At 37.1% G+C, this 14374-nt stretch overlaps 1 protein-coding gene across 1 annotated transcript in view; it reads left to right on the plus strand.

Annotated features, from left to right (window-relative positions):
• The window catches only part of glg1a (golgi glycoprotein 1a), a 62973-nt gene that overhangs the window by 22122 nt on the left and 26477 nt on the right, over positions 1 to 14374 (plus strand). Inside the window, exons 2-8 of the mRNA XM_020932119.2 lie at positions 4354 to 4383; positions 4798 to 4884; positions 7249 to 7464; positions 11251 to 11454; positions 11985 to 12056; positions 12483 to 12669; positions 14161 to 14374. The exon at positions 14161 to 14374 is cut by the window's right edge and continues 1 nt beyond it. Of these exons, the coding sequence (XP_020787778.1) occupies positions 4354 to 4383; positions 4798 to 4884; positions 7249 to 7464; positions 11251 to 11454; positions 11985 to 12056; positions 12483 to 12669; positions 14161 to 14374 (1010 nt within the window). The remainder of the gene's footprint in view (positions 1 to 4353; positions 4384 to 4797; positions 4885 to 7248; positions 7465 to 11250; positions 11455 to 11984; positions 12057 to 12482; positions 12670 to 14160) is intronic.

Below are 14374 nucleotides of genomic sequence, written 5' to 3' on the forward strand. Positions count from 1 at the left end.
CTGTGCTTAAGTGACCTTGCATTGCACTAAGATCTTTTTGAGAAGGTTCAACATTATAACATGGCTTAAAGCTCACAAGAGTCAATTTTGTGTAATAGATTACCTTTAAGATGTTATCTTTTTAAGGACTGTCAAATTGTAACAGGCCATAAAGTATACAAGATAGGTGTACCATTTAAAATCCCTTACAATGCAAAATAGTCTACAGCCCTATCTCATGTTATAGAGACCTCCTCCAGGAGTGACAGTAATACCATGGGTACATCCTTGATACTGTATGTTCCTCATTACAGCTCAGGATTTAGGTACTTCTTTTATTCCTTCTTTCTTTCTCTCTTCTCTCTCTTTCCTCATGTCATTCTCCTGTGCATCTCTTCTCACCCACTAACCAATTAAAGCTCCTCAACGCTCTGGTTTCCTCCAGTCAAAGCCAGGAGAAGAGTTGATAATGTTTGAATTAACTGCACTTATTAGTCCCAACAGGGCTCTTGATGGCAGGCTTCTTCTTAGGTATTGAGCTGAGGAGGCGGTAAACAAAGCAGTCGTTTTCAAATTCAAAATGCAGAATTCTTGTGGGGGAGGCAAGAGTGGATTTTCTTTTTCTGAATTGTAAGACAGCTGGGCAGTGAGGCTGTTTTTAGCACATTTAATGTTTGTAATCAGCTAATTGGCAAATGAGTAAGTATTTAGTTTTTGGTAAGAAATTGCTATCAATTTGCAAATAGTTTGTCAATTTGAAATGAAAAGTTCTTCCAGTTGTTTAAAGCCATGGGGAAAACACAGTACTTGTATTCTGCTTGGTTTCACTAGAATTCTTCAAATTTGCATTGTGTTTCCTTGAGCTTATTACGGGAGTTTTTTGTTGTCAGTGCTTATCTGCATTTTTGAAGCTCACTAATAATCCAATGAATGAATAGAATACAATGGTAATAAAAAAGTGCATTTGTATAGATTTGATAAGGATGGACATCATTCGTATATATTTTGTACTGTTAAATATTTACAACGGTGCACTAAATAATAAGTTTATAGTTTCTATTTCTGTTTACTGAAAAAGATCAACGTTTAAGCTAATATTGGCCATCTTTTTAAAAGAAAGAAAAATGTTTGGAATTTTTATCCCCTTTTTACAGTAAAAGTGTTGCCGCTATCATTGTCGTCGGCGTCGTCCTCACTGTAGTACTTTGAAACACTGATACTTTTTTCTTTATTTCTATTGTTGTAATGCTGAATTGTATACCCATGCTGTGACATATTCTAGCAATTAACTAACCTACTTTCAAGCAGGTAGGGGACCATATACTTACTTATGCATGTACGCTTTCTCCAGTTGCTGTACAAAATATTTATATCTTTCTCTAAAGCTTATTAATCAGAAATACTATCAGCGTGATATTTTCTTGGCCTTCTCATAAGCAGCTGCTTTGTCTTTGCTGAGTTCCGCCCCATGAGTCACTCTAGTCCCACAGCTTTCACTGAGTAGCACACTAAAGAGGAGCTAAGACCAGAGCCAAAGTCATAGTGTCTATGATTCAGTGTTTTATTAGTTTTAATAAGAAGAACTAGAGTTGTTATAGTATAAATTTATTTACTAAACATCCCCAAGAAGAATTTGGTTTAAGAATTTTTTTTTCATCTTAGATGACTTGAAACCCCATTACCCTTTCCAGAATGATATCCCTGTATTTTTATATATAGAGGGATATATTAGTCTGGTCACCACTCCCTCTGTAGGATTAACACTTTAGTGCGTTGTTCCTTCATTGATTCCACCAAAATGTGCAATGTTTTTCAGTTTTTCGTCATAAGCACCCATATTTGTTTTGATACAGACAGACCATGTGTGTCTCTGATTGGCTAATCCACCTGTCAATCATGGCCATCTAAACTCTGGGAGATACAACCAGTGACTAGACTCATTATTCTTAAACTATTGGAGAAATGTGTATTCATACATTAACAATTTTTGCTTTGAAGTGCAAGTTTTAAAGAATCGTGATTGGAATGTAAAACAGACTTCTTGCCGCTTTATCTTATCAAATGCATAATTTGCTTAACTTAATTTGTTATTGCTTATGACAGGTTGAAATTTAATAGAGTAGTGCTAATTTAATAAAATGTCTTGTCAAATGTGTGAGGCAGATATACCCACACATTACAGGTTTATTTCACTAGAGCTCTTGCTTGGCAGTATATAGGACAGTATTTGTTTTATAATTACAGCCGGTGCTAACAGAGCCACTGCAGACTGGAGGCTGGAGCATCCTCGGCTTGGATCTGACTGTGTGGGTGGTGTGGTCCGGACACATTTTTGAGAAGCCACTTTTATTTATTTCTGTTCACTCCAGTTGTCCAGCTCTGAGTCAGCTCTATGCTGTTTGAACATCTGTCTCTTTGTCATTGTGGTGGGGTTCTCGTGGTATGGCCTGGCAGGGGCGGGCAGGGTGGGCAGGGACAGACAGGGGGTAGTAGCAAATACAAATGTCATAGTATGTTGGTGTGGATCACAGTCATAATGGATTTAAAACTGACATTAAACTCTTTATTTACCTTGTAGGCCCAGAAATTCATCAGATCATGATATTGTGGGCAGCTTTGACTTTTTAGATGATTGGCCATTAGACCAATCAAGCCAATGTAATGTGTGGGTAAGGTCCAAAAACGATATGCACATAATGGAAAGATACTCTTCAACTCCCTAATGTGGGTTCTTCTTCTTGTGAGACAGATGGTGCAGAGTCTTATTTTATACAATACCACTAATGAAAAGAAACTCACTCGTTACAGAAATGTGCATTGTCTTCTGTGAAAAACATTATTGGCACAACACACCCTTTTCTTTGATTTTAAAATAGATTCGTAAAATGAGCCAATTCCGACCCCATACATTTATGTTTAGTTGACCCAGTTCCAGGGCCTTCCCCAGTGTTTGGAAACCTCCTCTCTCTCCTCTGATTGTGTGTGTGTGTGTGTGTGTGTGTGTGTCTGTGACTGTGTGTGTGTGGAACAATAGTGTCACTAGTGTGTTAGCTGGGTTGTAAATAGCTAGGGCCGCTCCTCTGCTCCTGTGGCTGCCATGTGGTGCACTGTCAGGCTCTCCTCTGCCATCTGCGCTCCTGGTTTTACACACACACACACACACACACACACACACGCACAGAGATACACACACCCACAGCTATAGCTCTCATGAGGATACTACAGTCAATTGAGTTTCTCTTTGTTTAAAATCTGGCACAGACTTTGGAAAGGTCATTTCAGGTCAACTCAGGAAAGAGCCATCAAATCTCTGTCCAAACGTCAGCCTGTTCCTTCTCAGTGGCCACCTACCCAAACACTTTAAGATCCTACCAAAATGTGGGTCAGCCCAGTGCATTGTGGGAGGTGCGGATGCGCGTCTCCTATTAGTGGTGACTCAGAGGACTAAATGACCAGGCAGTGGCTTAATTTGAAACCCACTTGTTTTCTTTTGTTTGTTTGAGTAATTGCAGTGTACTTTTAAATGGTGTATTAATTCTGACTAGCCTACTAATGCAGTTTTTTTATATATGTGTGTGCGCGTGTGTGTGTGTGTGTGTATATACATACATATATATATATATATATATATATATATATATATATATATATATATATATATATATATACATATATATATATATATATATATATATATATATATATATATATATATATATATATATATATATATAATATATATACATATATATATATATATATATATATATATATATATATATATTATATATATATATATATATATATATATATATATATATATATATATATATATATATATATATATATATATATATATAAAAATATGTATGTCAATATACAATACTAAAATTTCAAACTCCATTTTGATACAAAGGAATAGTAGTAGGAATAATAGTCTCGATACCCCAATACAGGTTCCAATACCAAAATGAAAACACTCCTTATATAGACAAAATGAATTGATTTTCAACATTAAAGCTTTGTACCTTCTTTTAATTACCATGTGGCCTTGTATTTGTGTAATCTCTCAGTTAGAGGTAGTTCCCACAGTGGTCCATGGACAGATACTAGTCTATGTGGTCTTATACTTGTTCTGATACAACTCAAGATCATTCTAAGCTATTCAGGAAAGGTTCATTCTGTCATTTCTGTGAGTATGATACCTGCTCAAATGAGGATCTGGTTTCGATACTTAGTTTTAGTATCGATTTTATATTTGATATTCAATACTTTTGACAATCCTACTGTGTACTAATTGTCATGGTTGAATATAAACATTTTCCATTGTAGTGTTAATCCTTTAAACTAATAATAATTTCTTTTGTCTTTCAGGAAACCGAGATTTCTGCAGAGTGCAACCATGTAAGTACCACTGCATTTAGAATTCTACCAGTAATATGAAAAAAAGGAATATGTCTTTGTGTCATTATTAAAGATGCACTGTGAAACTTTTTGGTTTGGGATCTGTCACGTGCTTGTTTCAGTGGCTATGCCATTGCTCTGCCTGGAATGTTCTACAGTATCACATTAAAAAGCTCTACCATACATTTATTCAATTACAGGTGGTTTTATAGCTCAAAAATACTCTCCATTGATCTGACCTGTAACTTGGTCTGGTTTAGTCTCCATGAAGATAGAAAAGTTTAATACCATACTGTGAAACATTCCAGATAAAGCAATAACATTTTTGTCCTCCACCAGAGAAGTTACACAGTGCGCCTTTAAGTTATTCTGCATTGAAGGTTAATATTGATATTTTGTGTGTTTTTTCTGCAGTTGTTGTGGAACTACAAGCTGAACCTGACCACTGACCCCAAGTTTGAGTCTGTTGCTGTGGAAGTTTGCAAGAGCACGATCGCTGAGGTAAGTCTAATTATTACTTACACATCACAGGCTAAACCAAATGGCACATGAGCCGGAGTAATAAGCAGTGTTGCGAAAGTAACTAAATACATGTACTGAAAATACATATTCAAAATACTCATTTTGAGTAACCACTCTGGTAGTGTTACTCTTTCATTTGGTGGTGTACAGATAGAGCCCGACCGATATATCGGTTGGCCGATATTATCGGCTGATATGGGCACCTCGAGGCATATCGGTTATCGGCCGATATGCTTGCTGATAGGGGCCGATATTTCACGTGGGCATGTGATACGTCGTTAAAAATCTTAGACTCTCTACTTATGTTCATTTAATCCAATTTACAGACAGATAAATGTCCTAATATGTGGCTCCACATCAGTATTTATCTACGGAGTCATTTATCCGTGCTTGTGTCCGTATTGTCCCTGAACACACCATAGAGTCGCGTCACTCACGTGTGTTTGTTTACATCCGCAGACACAGATCCAAACATTGAGATTATATTCTTTTTACGGACAATTGGTTTGAGTCTGAATTAAAAGGACATTTATTAGTGCAGACTTGTGATGTGAGAGGAGCCTGTATGAGCGGTGAGTGTTGGAAATATGTCGACTTTGAAGCTAGTTTTAGTCATTCGTTATGGGTTAGCTGCTGTAGCTCCCGCACATAAACAGGCTGTTTTCTATTGGTCTATTGTAAAGTGACTACATTGGCCGTATATTTGTTACTGGACCAGCACTGATATGTAAATGAGCTGTGAATAGAGGTGTGAATTATGACATTTGCGCATATAATTAATTACCGGCGCGCAGCATTTACGGCTAAAGGCTAATAGCGCTAGTTTCTTTACTACTTATGGATCGGTCGCGAACGAAATGACTCTTCGAGCCGGCTCTTTAAAGGGAACGACGGGAGCCTGATCCTTATTGGGAGCCGTGTTTTCTCTTTCTCTTACTTTTTTTCTGTTCACGCCGCGTGCAGACTCGTGGTTTGACAGCGGCAGCGGCTGAAAACGAAACTTTGAGAAATTTGCGTGTACATAGGATAAAAAAACAAACAAAAAACGAGCATATTTGGCTGTAGTTTAGCATAAAATAAATAAGTCCTGGTTTAGACCTTTTTCAGTCCTGGTTTAGACCTGGTTCAGTCCTGATTCAGTCCTGCTTTAGACGTGCTTTAGACCTGCTTGCAACAAAACAATCTGAAGAGCCGCTTGGGAGCCAAAAGAATCAGCAGCTTTTAGTGAGCCGAGCCAAAAGAGCCAGTTCTCTCAAAAGAACTGGAATACCCATCACTAGTGTCTAGAATGTGATGCAAAAATGCCATTAAGCCAACCTACTGTCTGTAAATATGATGTAAAGAGGCAGAATAACAATAAATGTTGCCTAAATAAACCCAATTTAAAATCCACCAGAGCCAAACCTAAGTTTTTTAAACAATTCAACATTTACAGTGAATTTTTACATCACTAAATATATCGGCGATTATATCAGCTATTGGCAGCTTAAACTCCCATTATATCGGTTTCATATCGGCCACAGCAAAATCCATATCGGTCGGGCTCTAGTACAGAATACAGTTACTTTAAAAAAAAAATCCAAAGAATACATAGTGGTATCTGAACAGCATTAACCTGGTCACATTTGTACCCTATGAATAATTTCACATTGAGTTGCGTTATATAAAAGTATTCAGAATGCAGTACTTTGATTGGACCATTTGTTGGGATACTTTGGAAAATACATTTTAAAGTAGATGTTCAGTATTCTGCAACTAAATACATTTTCAAAATATTAATCCCATCAGTTGTAATTTGTATACATAAAAAATAAATTGGCATCAAAAAATGCTATCTGTCATGGACTTGCCATTAATTATTAACAGTTTCAGGTTCATGATCCTCTATTTATGCAGTTTAACTCTAGTAGCTTGGACGTTTTGGTCAAAAAATGTTTTGTTTTACAACAAACACTGTTAACACTGAACATGTACCAGTCAATCATAACCATGTGCAATTATTTTTAAGTCTATTTTTAAATTATTTTAAGCTATTATTTATTATATGTGTTACCTTTTCCTGCTGTTCTGAAATTGTGCGTTGCAACACTGGAATTTCCCCACTGTGGGACTAATAAAGGCATATCTTATGTCTTATCTCTTAAATCTTTTTTAAGAGAAGCAAAAAAAAAAAAAAAAAGACAGTTTATTTTTATGTTTATTTTATGTTTGATTCGATTCCTCTGCATGTTTTTGATTGAGAACATGCAGACTCCACACAGAAAGTCCCCTCTTTCCAGAAACCGAATGCATGACTGCAAAACACTATCTAAAGTCTTTTCTTTTTCAAATTCCTCTCTACAGATCAAAGAATGTGCAGCAGAAGAGCTGGGGAAGGGTTACCTGGTTTCCTGTTTGGTGGATCACCGTGGCAATATCAGCGACTACCAGTGCAACCAGTACATCCACAAAATGACCAGTATCATCTTCAGTGACTACCGGCTGATCTGTGGCTTTATGGACAAGTGCAGAGAGGACATCAACGCCCTGCACTGTGGCTCCATCAGCACCGGAGAGAAGGTGAGAAAGGGGGTCGCTTTAATAACAGACAACTTTAGATTAGAATGGCAAGACGGAGAGAATTTTGTGGTTACTTGATGGAACTTAGTTTGCTGTTGAAACATATGGTCCAGCCACTACAATGAGATGCTAGAATAAGTTTGTTAATTCATTAGTTTAGTTGTGTTTTTCTTAGCACCTTTCTGATGCTTTTGTCCATAAAGATTTTATAATTTTGTCTGGGATGGTTTACAATATTGCATCAAAAGTATCTCTATCTTGTGTTTATTCAGTTCCAGTTGTTTTTATTGCTAAAAGAAAAAACACACACACTGAAAAACATGCATTCCTACAGTAAGCAGGGTCACTTCTCCACAGTCAGTAGGCTGAATGACCGCGGTACTAACAGGCCCACCGCAGTGCATGTTGGGCCACCGTGATCACCACACGTGACCAACGTGACGGTGCGGTATCACCGCATACCGTGGTGTTGAGCTGCTATATCACACCGCAGGAGAAATTCCCTAACCGCGACAGCCCTATACCCCATTGCCTATTCTAGTCACATTATTGGCTCTGGAAGGGCATCTGGCATAAATTAAGTTTTGACTTGTCTTTCATATTATATTAATTTTAGTCAAGTTTGTGCAGAAGTATAAATAACACAATGCAGTATTGTCAGCAACTTTTTAACAGAAGCATGAATACATTTTAACTGTACTGAACAACTTGCATTCCAATACTGTTTTAGTTGAACTCCTTAAATAGAACTGATTTATTCAAATGATTAATATTTTCACTAGAAGATTTTCAGCATTACTGGAGCTGTCTCATTAGTGGTGCTGCCTCCAAACTGGTCATGCACTGCCTCTTCTCTGTAATAACTCCAATAACACATGTCCTCATTATAAAATACCTCTACTGGCTATCCTGGAGACTAGCATATGTTCACATGTGCATAATCATTGACTGTGGACAACCTCTTCTTTGCACAAAGCTAAAGGGAGTCCATATCTTGTAGATGAGTTTTCTCCCACACTGCCTAAGGTGTAATAAAAGAATTGGATTAGAAAATGTGTCACCCTTGCACATTGTGTAGCTGCCAGTATTGAACACACCAGCAACTCTGAACAAAGGTCTAAGTTTAAAAATTACCAACTTAACTCTCTTGTAAACCAACTGTCATTTGGCCCTATACAACTTCCTGTCCAGTTATATCGCTATGGAGTTTTTGCTGAGTCACATTACAATTAATAACTTAAAGATAACATGTTGACAGTGACATGGCTACACAATTCACTGTCTTGTGTGTTATCTACTTTACAAATGAGATGTATCATTCACCCAAGGACACTTCTCTCAGTATAGGGGCCTTTTCTCTCAATACTAATGCAAATTTTGAGTCATAAAAATAATGTAAATAACTCCACAACCTCAAGAAATCTAAATATAAAACAAATCTGTTAGTGTTTACTTTTAATTTTGATTGTTCGTTTTATATTTTACATTTTGATAAATATAAGTATAATCTTTGAGACTCACTGCTAACTAACACAATGTTTGTGCACATAGCTCATTACAGTTTTAGTTTGCCAACAACTTGCCAGCAAATGTGCACAGATTAAAAAAATATATCTATATATATTATTAGCCTGCTTTATATGGAAATATTCCCTCATGATGAATCTAATATATTTTGTAAAGTCTGGAAGTATGTCATACCCAGTGCATCACATGTGTCTTTTTAAACAGACTAGGGAGTTGCAATGGAAACAGAACAGCAATAGCTGTATGTTTACACAATTTTCAAATGGAAAATCAGTTTGGAAACTTTTCTACAACAACAAATATTGAAATTGTTGGCAACAGCATGACAAATATTGGGTATTGATATTAGCTTAAAAAAAATCTGGGAATGAAAAATTTTATTGTTAGTCTAAAATTATCAAAGCTCATGCGTATATTACCACAAAATTCCTCCCAGTATATTGTGCTAAGAAAGCCCTTATGCTAAATCAATATGTTACACTATCTGAAGCAGTTATTTTAACCTTACCGCATTCATAGTAAACAATATTCAATGTGAGTCAATAGTGACAGCGGGTTATCAGGCACCACAGCAAATCAATGTGCTTTTAAATGTGTCTCTCAGTGCGAAGCCCAGCTGAAGCCAGTGAGCCTATTAGACATGCATTTATAATAAGATATCATATCGGCACAAGAGGAGCTCAGAGCTAACTGTGTATTTGTGAGAGAAGTCTTCCATTATCAGGAATTGGTCACAGCGACATGTTGAGGGAGCCAGAGCCGCTCGAGTGCAGATTAGGCTGACCATGTTGTGGCTAATTTTAACTTTGAGCGTGATGCAAAGTGTCAGACCTCGTCACACACAAAAAAAATCCTGCAAATGAAAAGAGAAAGTGTGGATCTCAATGCAAGTACATCTTTATTTTTCTTCTGTCCAACTTTGTAAATTAAAGAGCCTATATTATGCCATTTTCTGATGTATGTTATAATGTTGTTTCCTTATCACAAAAACTCAGACATACCTGGAGTTTTATTTTATTTTAGTCACACATGTTTAACACAAACCCTGCATATACTGAGTTCTTCTCTCAAACAAAAAACAGTCATTATGATGTCATGTGGTAATACATAAAGTGCTCTATTGTTTTTTTAAACTCCATACACCTTCACTAGAATCATTTCTATAATTTCAGCCCTGTAACTGTCAATCTCTACTGAACTAAATATAAAAGGTAGCTGCTAACTTGCACACCACCGCTTCATTACATCACAAGGCGAAACAGAGCATTTTATTAAAGAGCCTTTTAAACGACAACTTAATTATTGTTGAGCTGGAGTTCTGCTTGTATGCTAGATTAACGTGGTGCATGTGTGGGAATAACTTGTGCTGGTTGGTCAGAGTGTTCACCCATCAAATCCAAGGTCATAGGTTTGATAACGACTTCAGCCAGTACTGTGTTTTTTATTGACTAAAGAGACATAGAGTACATTTTCAGTTTTGCTGGATCAGGTAAGGGCAAACATTTATAAAATATAAATTAAACAAGCTGACATTGAATTAAGGGTTTAGTTATATTTTATTTAACAGTGACAGTGCATATTAATGAGTAAGTGCATTGTATAAATATGCATTGTAAGATGCAAATTTCCATCTTTTGTCCACTGGTAGGTAACAGAAGGCAATTACAACTTTACAAATTTTTATTTAAACTTCTGTTTGTAGGTACTCTGTGTGTGTCTTTTCTGGTGAATCAAATGTAGAAGGTGCTTTATAACAACTCCTAACATTAACGGCACTGTACCTGATCTTTACTGTCTTTAAAATGTGGAAAACGGAAGTAGTTCATTTTAAAGAGTACTGCAGTGGTCCAAAGGTATTCCTCACTTACCTTGTGCATTCTGAACATCCTAATTAGTCACCATGGTGAGTTTATAAGTGCTTTTCACAACTCAGAGACCACTACAGAGTTTGGCCATCTTGGTAAAGTTAATAACTTTATTATTGGACAATAAAACACATTATAATACAGAGAGAGGACTTATGACATCAAGAGCTGCTAAATCTGTTCTTGGCCAAGACATATTTTGTTTTTTAACTTGAATGACCAAACTTCCCTGTTATACATTTCTCTTCTGGTCACTTGAGTTCACCTGCTGCACTCCAGATGTTCTTTTCTTTTATCATAACAATGGCTTCCCAAGTTTTCAAGTTTCCATATGCTGAATTTCCAAACACAAATTCCCTGTCTCTGTCCTAACCGTCTGTCCCCTGTGCTCCAGGATGTCCATTCTCAGGGAGAGGTGATTGCTTGTCTGGAGAAGGGCTTGGTGAGGGAGGCAGAGGAGCAGCCGGGAGCTCACGTCATAAAGGACGAGTGTAAGAAGGCCATCATGAGAGTGGCTGAGCTCTCCTCCGATGACTTCCACCTGGACAGATACCTGTACTTCGCCTGCAGGGAGGACCGTGAGCGCTTCTGTGAGAATGTGAGTGTTAAAGGGAGAGGGGGACACTTGGAATTGTAATGGAAAAGTTGGATGATTTTTTGTGAGAGTGGCTTTTGCTAAATTGCTGAATACATAAAAAAAAAAAAAAAAATTTATATAAAATGAACAAATGCTTGGGATATTTCACTCTCTTTGTGGTAACTGTATATAGGATATTGGTTGTTCACTCAAATTTTCTTTTACATAACTGCTGTCAGTGACTGCAGTTGTATGCGCACTCCAAATATTATAATTATCTTTTTTTGTTTGTTTTTAGACCAATAAAATTACCAATAAACAGCAAAATCACCTTCTTTCTTTCTGGTCATGGTTTCTCTGATTACTCACATCAGATTTTGCACTTTGCCTCTCAAATCAGATAATAATTAGATGATGATGTGTATGTGAGCAAATCCAGTGATTGCAATTGCAGGGTTTTTAACATTTTCATTATTATTTTGATACATTTTTGTAACATGTATTTAAATAATTATAGTTTATTATTTCAACCTTTGGCTTGATTTCTTCAGACACTGGCTGGGGAAGGACGAGTTTACAAATGCTTGTTTAACCACAAGTTTGAGGAGGCAATGTCAGAGAGGGTAAGTCCTTTTTTTACTCCATAAGATCATGTTTTTTGTTGTTGTTTTTTTCTGTTGACCTCTGTTGGCCTTTAATTTAAATAATAAAGCATTATTGTATCTGGACTATACACACACTCATCAGTCGTTCTGGAGGAGAGGTTTTATTACAAAGAAGGGAGCTAAAATTTTACAAAGAAAGATTAATAATTGCCTAGTTGATTTCCAAAAAGAATCTAACTACTGCACAAGTTTTTACACAATTTTACAATTTAGAATTTCTTTAGAAAAAGAAATTGGTAACACTTTACAGTAACTACACTTTATACTTTATGCATTATTAAGGCTAATTAAGGTGTAGAAATAATAAAGCGAAACGAAATGATTAAACCCTAGTTCTATTCATTATCTTACACATGATCATATTCTGTTTTGTGTGATCTACAGTGTCGGGAGGCCCTGACCACGCGACAGAAGCTGATTGCTCAGGATTACAAAGTGAGCTACTCTCTGGCCAAGTCGTGTAAGTCTGATCTGAGGAAGTACCGCTGCAGTGTGGACACAAACATGCCCCGAGCCCGAGAAGCTCGCCTCTCCTACCTGCTGCTGTGCTTGGAGTCTGCTGTGCACAGAGGTGAGGGCCCCACAGGGACAGAGGAATTTAATAGTTGCAATGTAAATGTTGGCAGTTATTAAAGGTGCTGTACCTGATGTTTTCATTTTAAACAGTGGTCCAAAGTTATTCCTCACCTCTTAATGCATCACAGTGATGATTATAGCACTTTTCACAAAAACAACCAGACGCCAGAGCAGAGTTTTGCCATCATAAAACGTAAAGCTAAAATAGAATTTGCATGCCAACAGTGCACTTCCTGATTCTAGTACAATAAAACAATTTATAATTAGGTGTGGACGGTAGTGGTCTAATTTACCCCAAGAGTAAACCTTTACAATACATTTGTTCTGTGCAGTTGCTATTTCAATCCTTTCTCAATTTGTAATGCTGCTGAATGTTTAAAATGGCCTAATATTTGCTGAAAACAAAAAATGCAAATATAATCCCAAATACTATTTTACTTAATTCAACAATCATTCAGCCTTCTGTTTTGTTAATCGGATATTTTTTCAGTCAAATGGAATGACTCTGAATATCGATTGCTTTAAAAAATATATGCAGTGTTTGTCAAGACATTGCAGTGGGATCCTTCAGCCCCTGTTGCTTATGCTGCAGGCTAAACTGTCCAGTGCTTTAATGTGATGGTGGAACTATCTGACAGGGCACTCTGTTAGCACCGCGAACTCTTTGGTTCATGGAGGCCACGCAGTGTAAACGATTGGATTTGGCAGAAGGTGCATAAGACAAAAGTGCCAGGCTCAGGTACAATTTATTTTGATGGTTGAAGATGTGCAAAAGAGGAGGGCCTGCTTGCTTTTGTAATCACTTCTAACATTCAGTCTATGTAAATTTGAGGTTAATAGGATTGTCTTTCTGTATGGAGTTTACAGTTTCTCTTCACGACTACTTAGGTTTCTACCATCAGCTAGAAAGGGAGTAACTGGGTTCTTAATGACGCTTAAACAGCAGTGGGGATGATAAATTTACTGGGCAGTCTTGATCAAAACTGCTCAGTTGTTACTAAGGATTGGGTCAAATGCCAAGTAAAAATCTCCATATAGGAATATAAAAGCATGTCTTAACCTTTACCTTAAATGAGTTATATATTTTTTTTTATGTTACAAAGTAATTTGTTTTGCCCCAGCACAGGTATATTGTATAAACAGCTATTGTGGTAAAAATTAGACCATTGTGTGCTGTCTGCATCTAGCAATTATCTTGAAAATGGGAAGTAAGGCCGGTGCACTGTGGTGAATAAGTAAGATGCCAGGAATATGTTATGAAAGTGAGGAATGATTTTAGACCACTGCAAACTGTTCAAAATAATTTCTGTTTTCTGCATTTTTAAGAGTAAATATATGATACAGCATCTTTAGTTCAGACTGCTACGAAGAAATTTTCAAAGCTAAAATAAGCGAATTTCACCTTGACTCTACCCACTCTTCTTCCTCCTCACCTTTGACCTGCTGTACTGATGTGTGTGTGTGTGTGCATGTCATGTTGAAACAGGTCGTGTGGTGAGTGGCGAGTGCCAGGGTGAGATGATGGACTACAGGAGGATGCTGATGGAGGATTTCTCCCTGAGCCCTGAGATTGTGCTCCACTGCCGCAGCGAGATCGAGGGCCACTGCTCTGGACTGCACCGAAAAGGACGCACCCTGCACTGCCTCATGAGGGTGGGCCGCGGAGATATGGGTGCCATTGACCCCAACTGTCAGAGAGC

This window comes from Boleophthalmus pectinirostris, unplaced genomic scaffold (assembly GCF_026225935.1).
Source record: "Boleophthalmus pectinirostris isolate CB_2022bp ecotype Guang Dong unplaced genomic scaffold, ASM2622593v1 HiC_scaffold_2, whole genome shotgun sequence".
NCBI classification, from domain to species: Eukaryota; Metazoa; Chordata; class Actinopteri; order Gobiiformes; family Gobiidae; genus Boleophthalmus; species Boleophthalmus pectinirostris.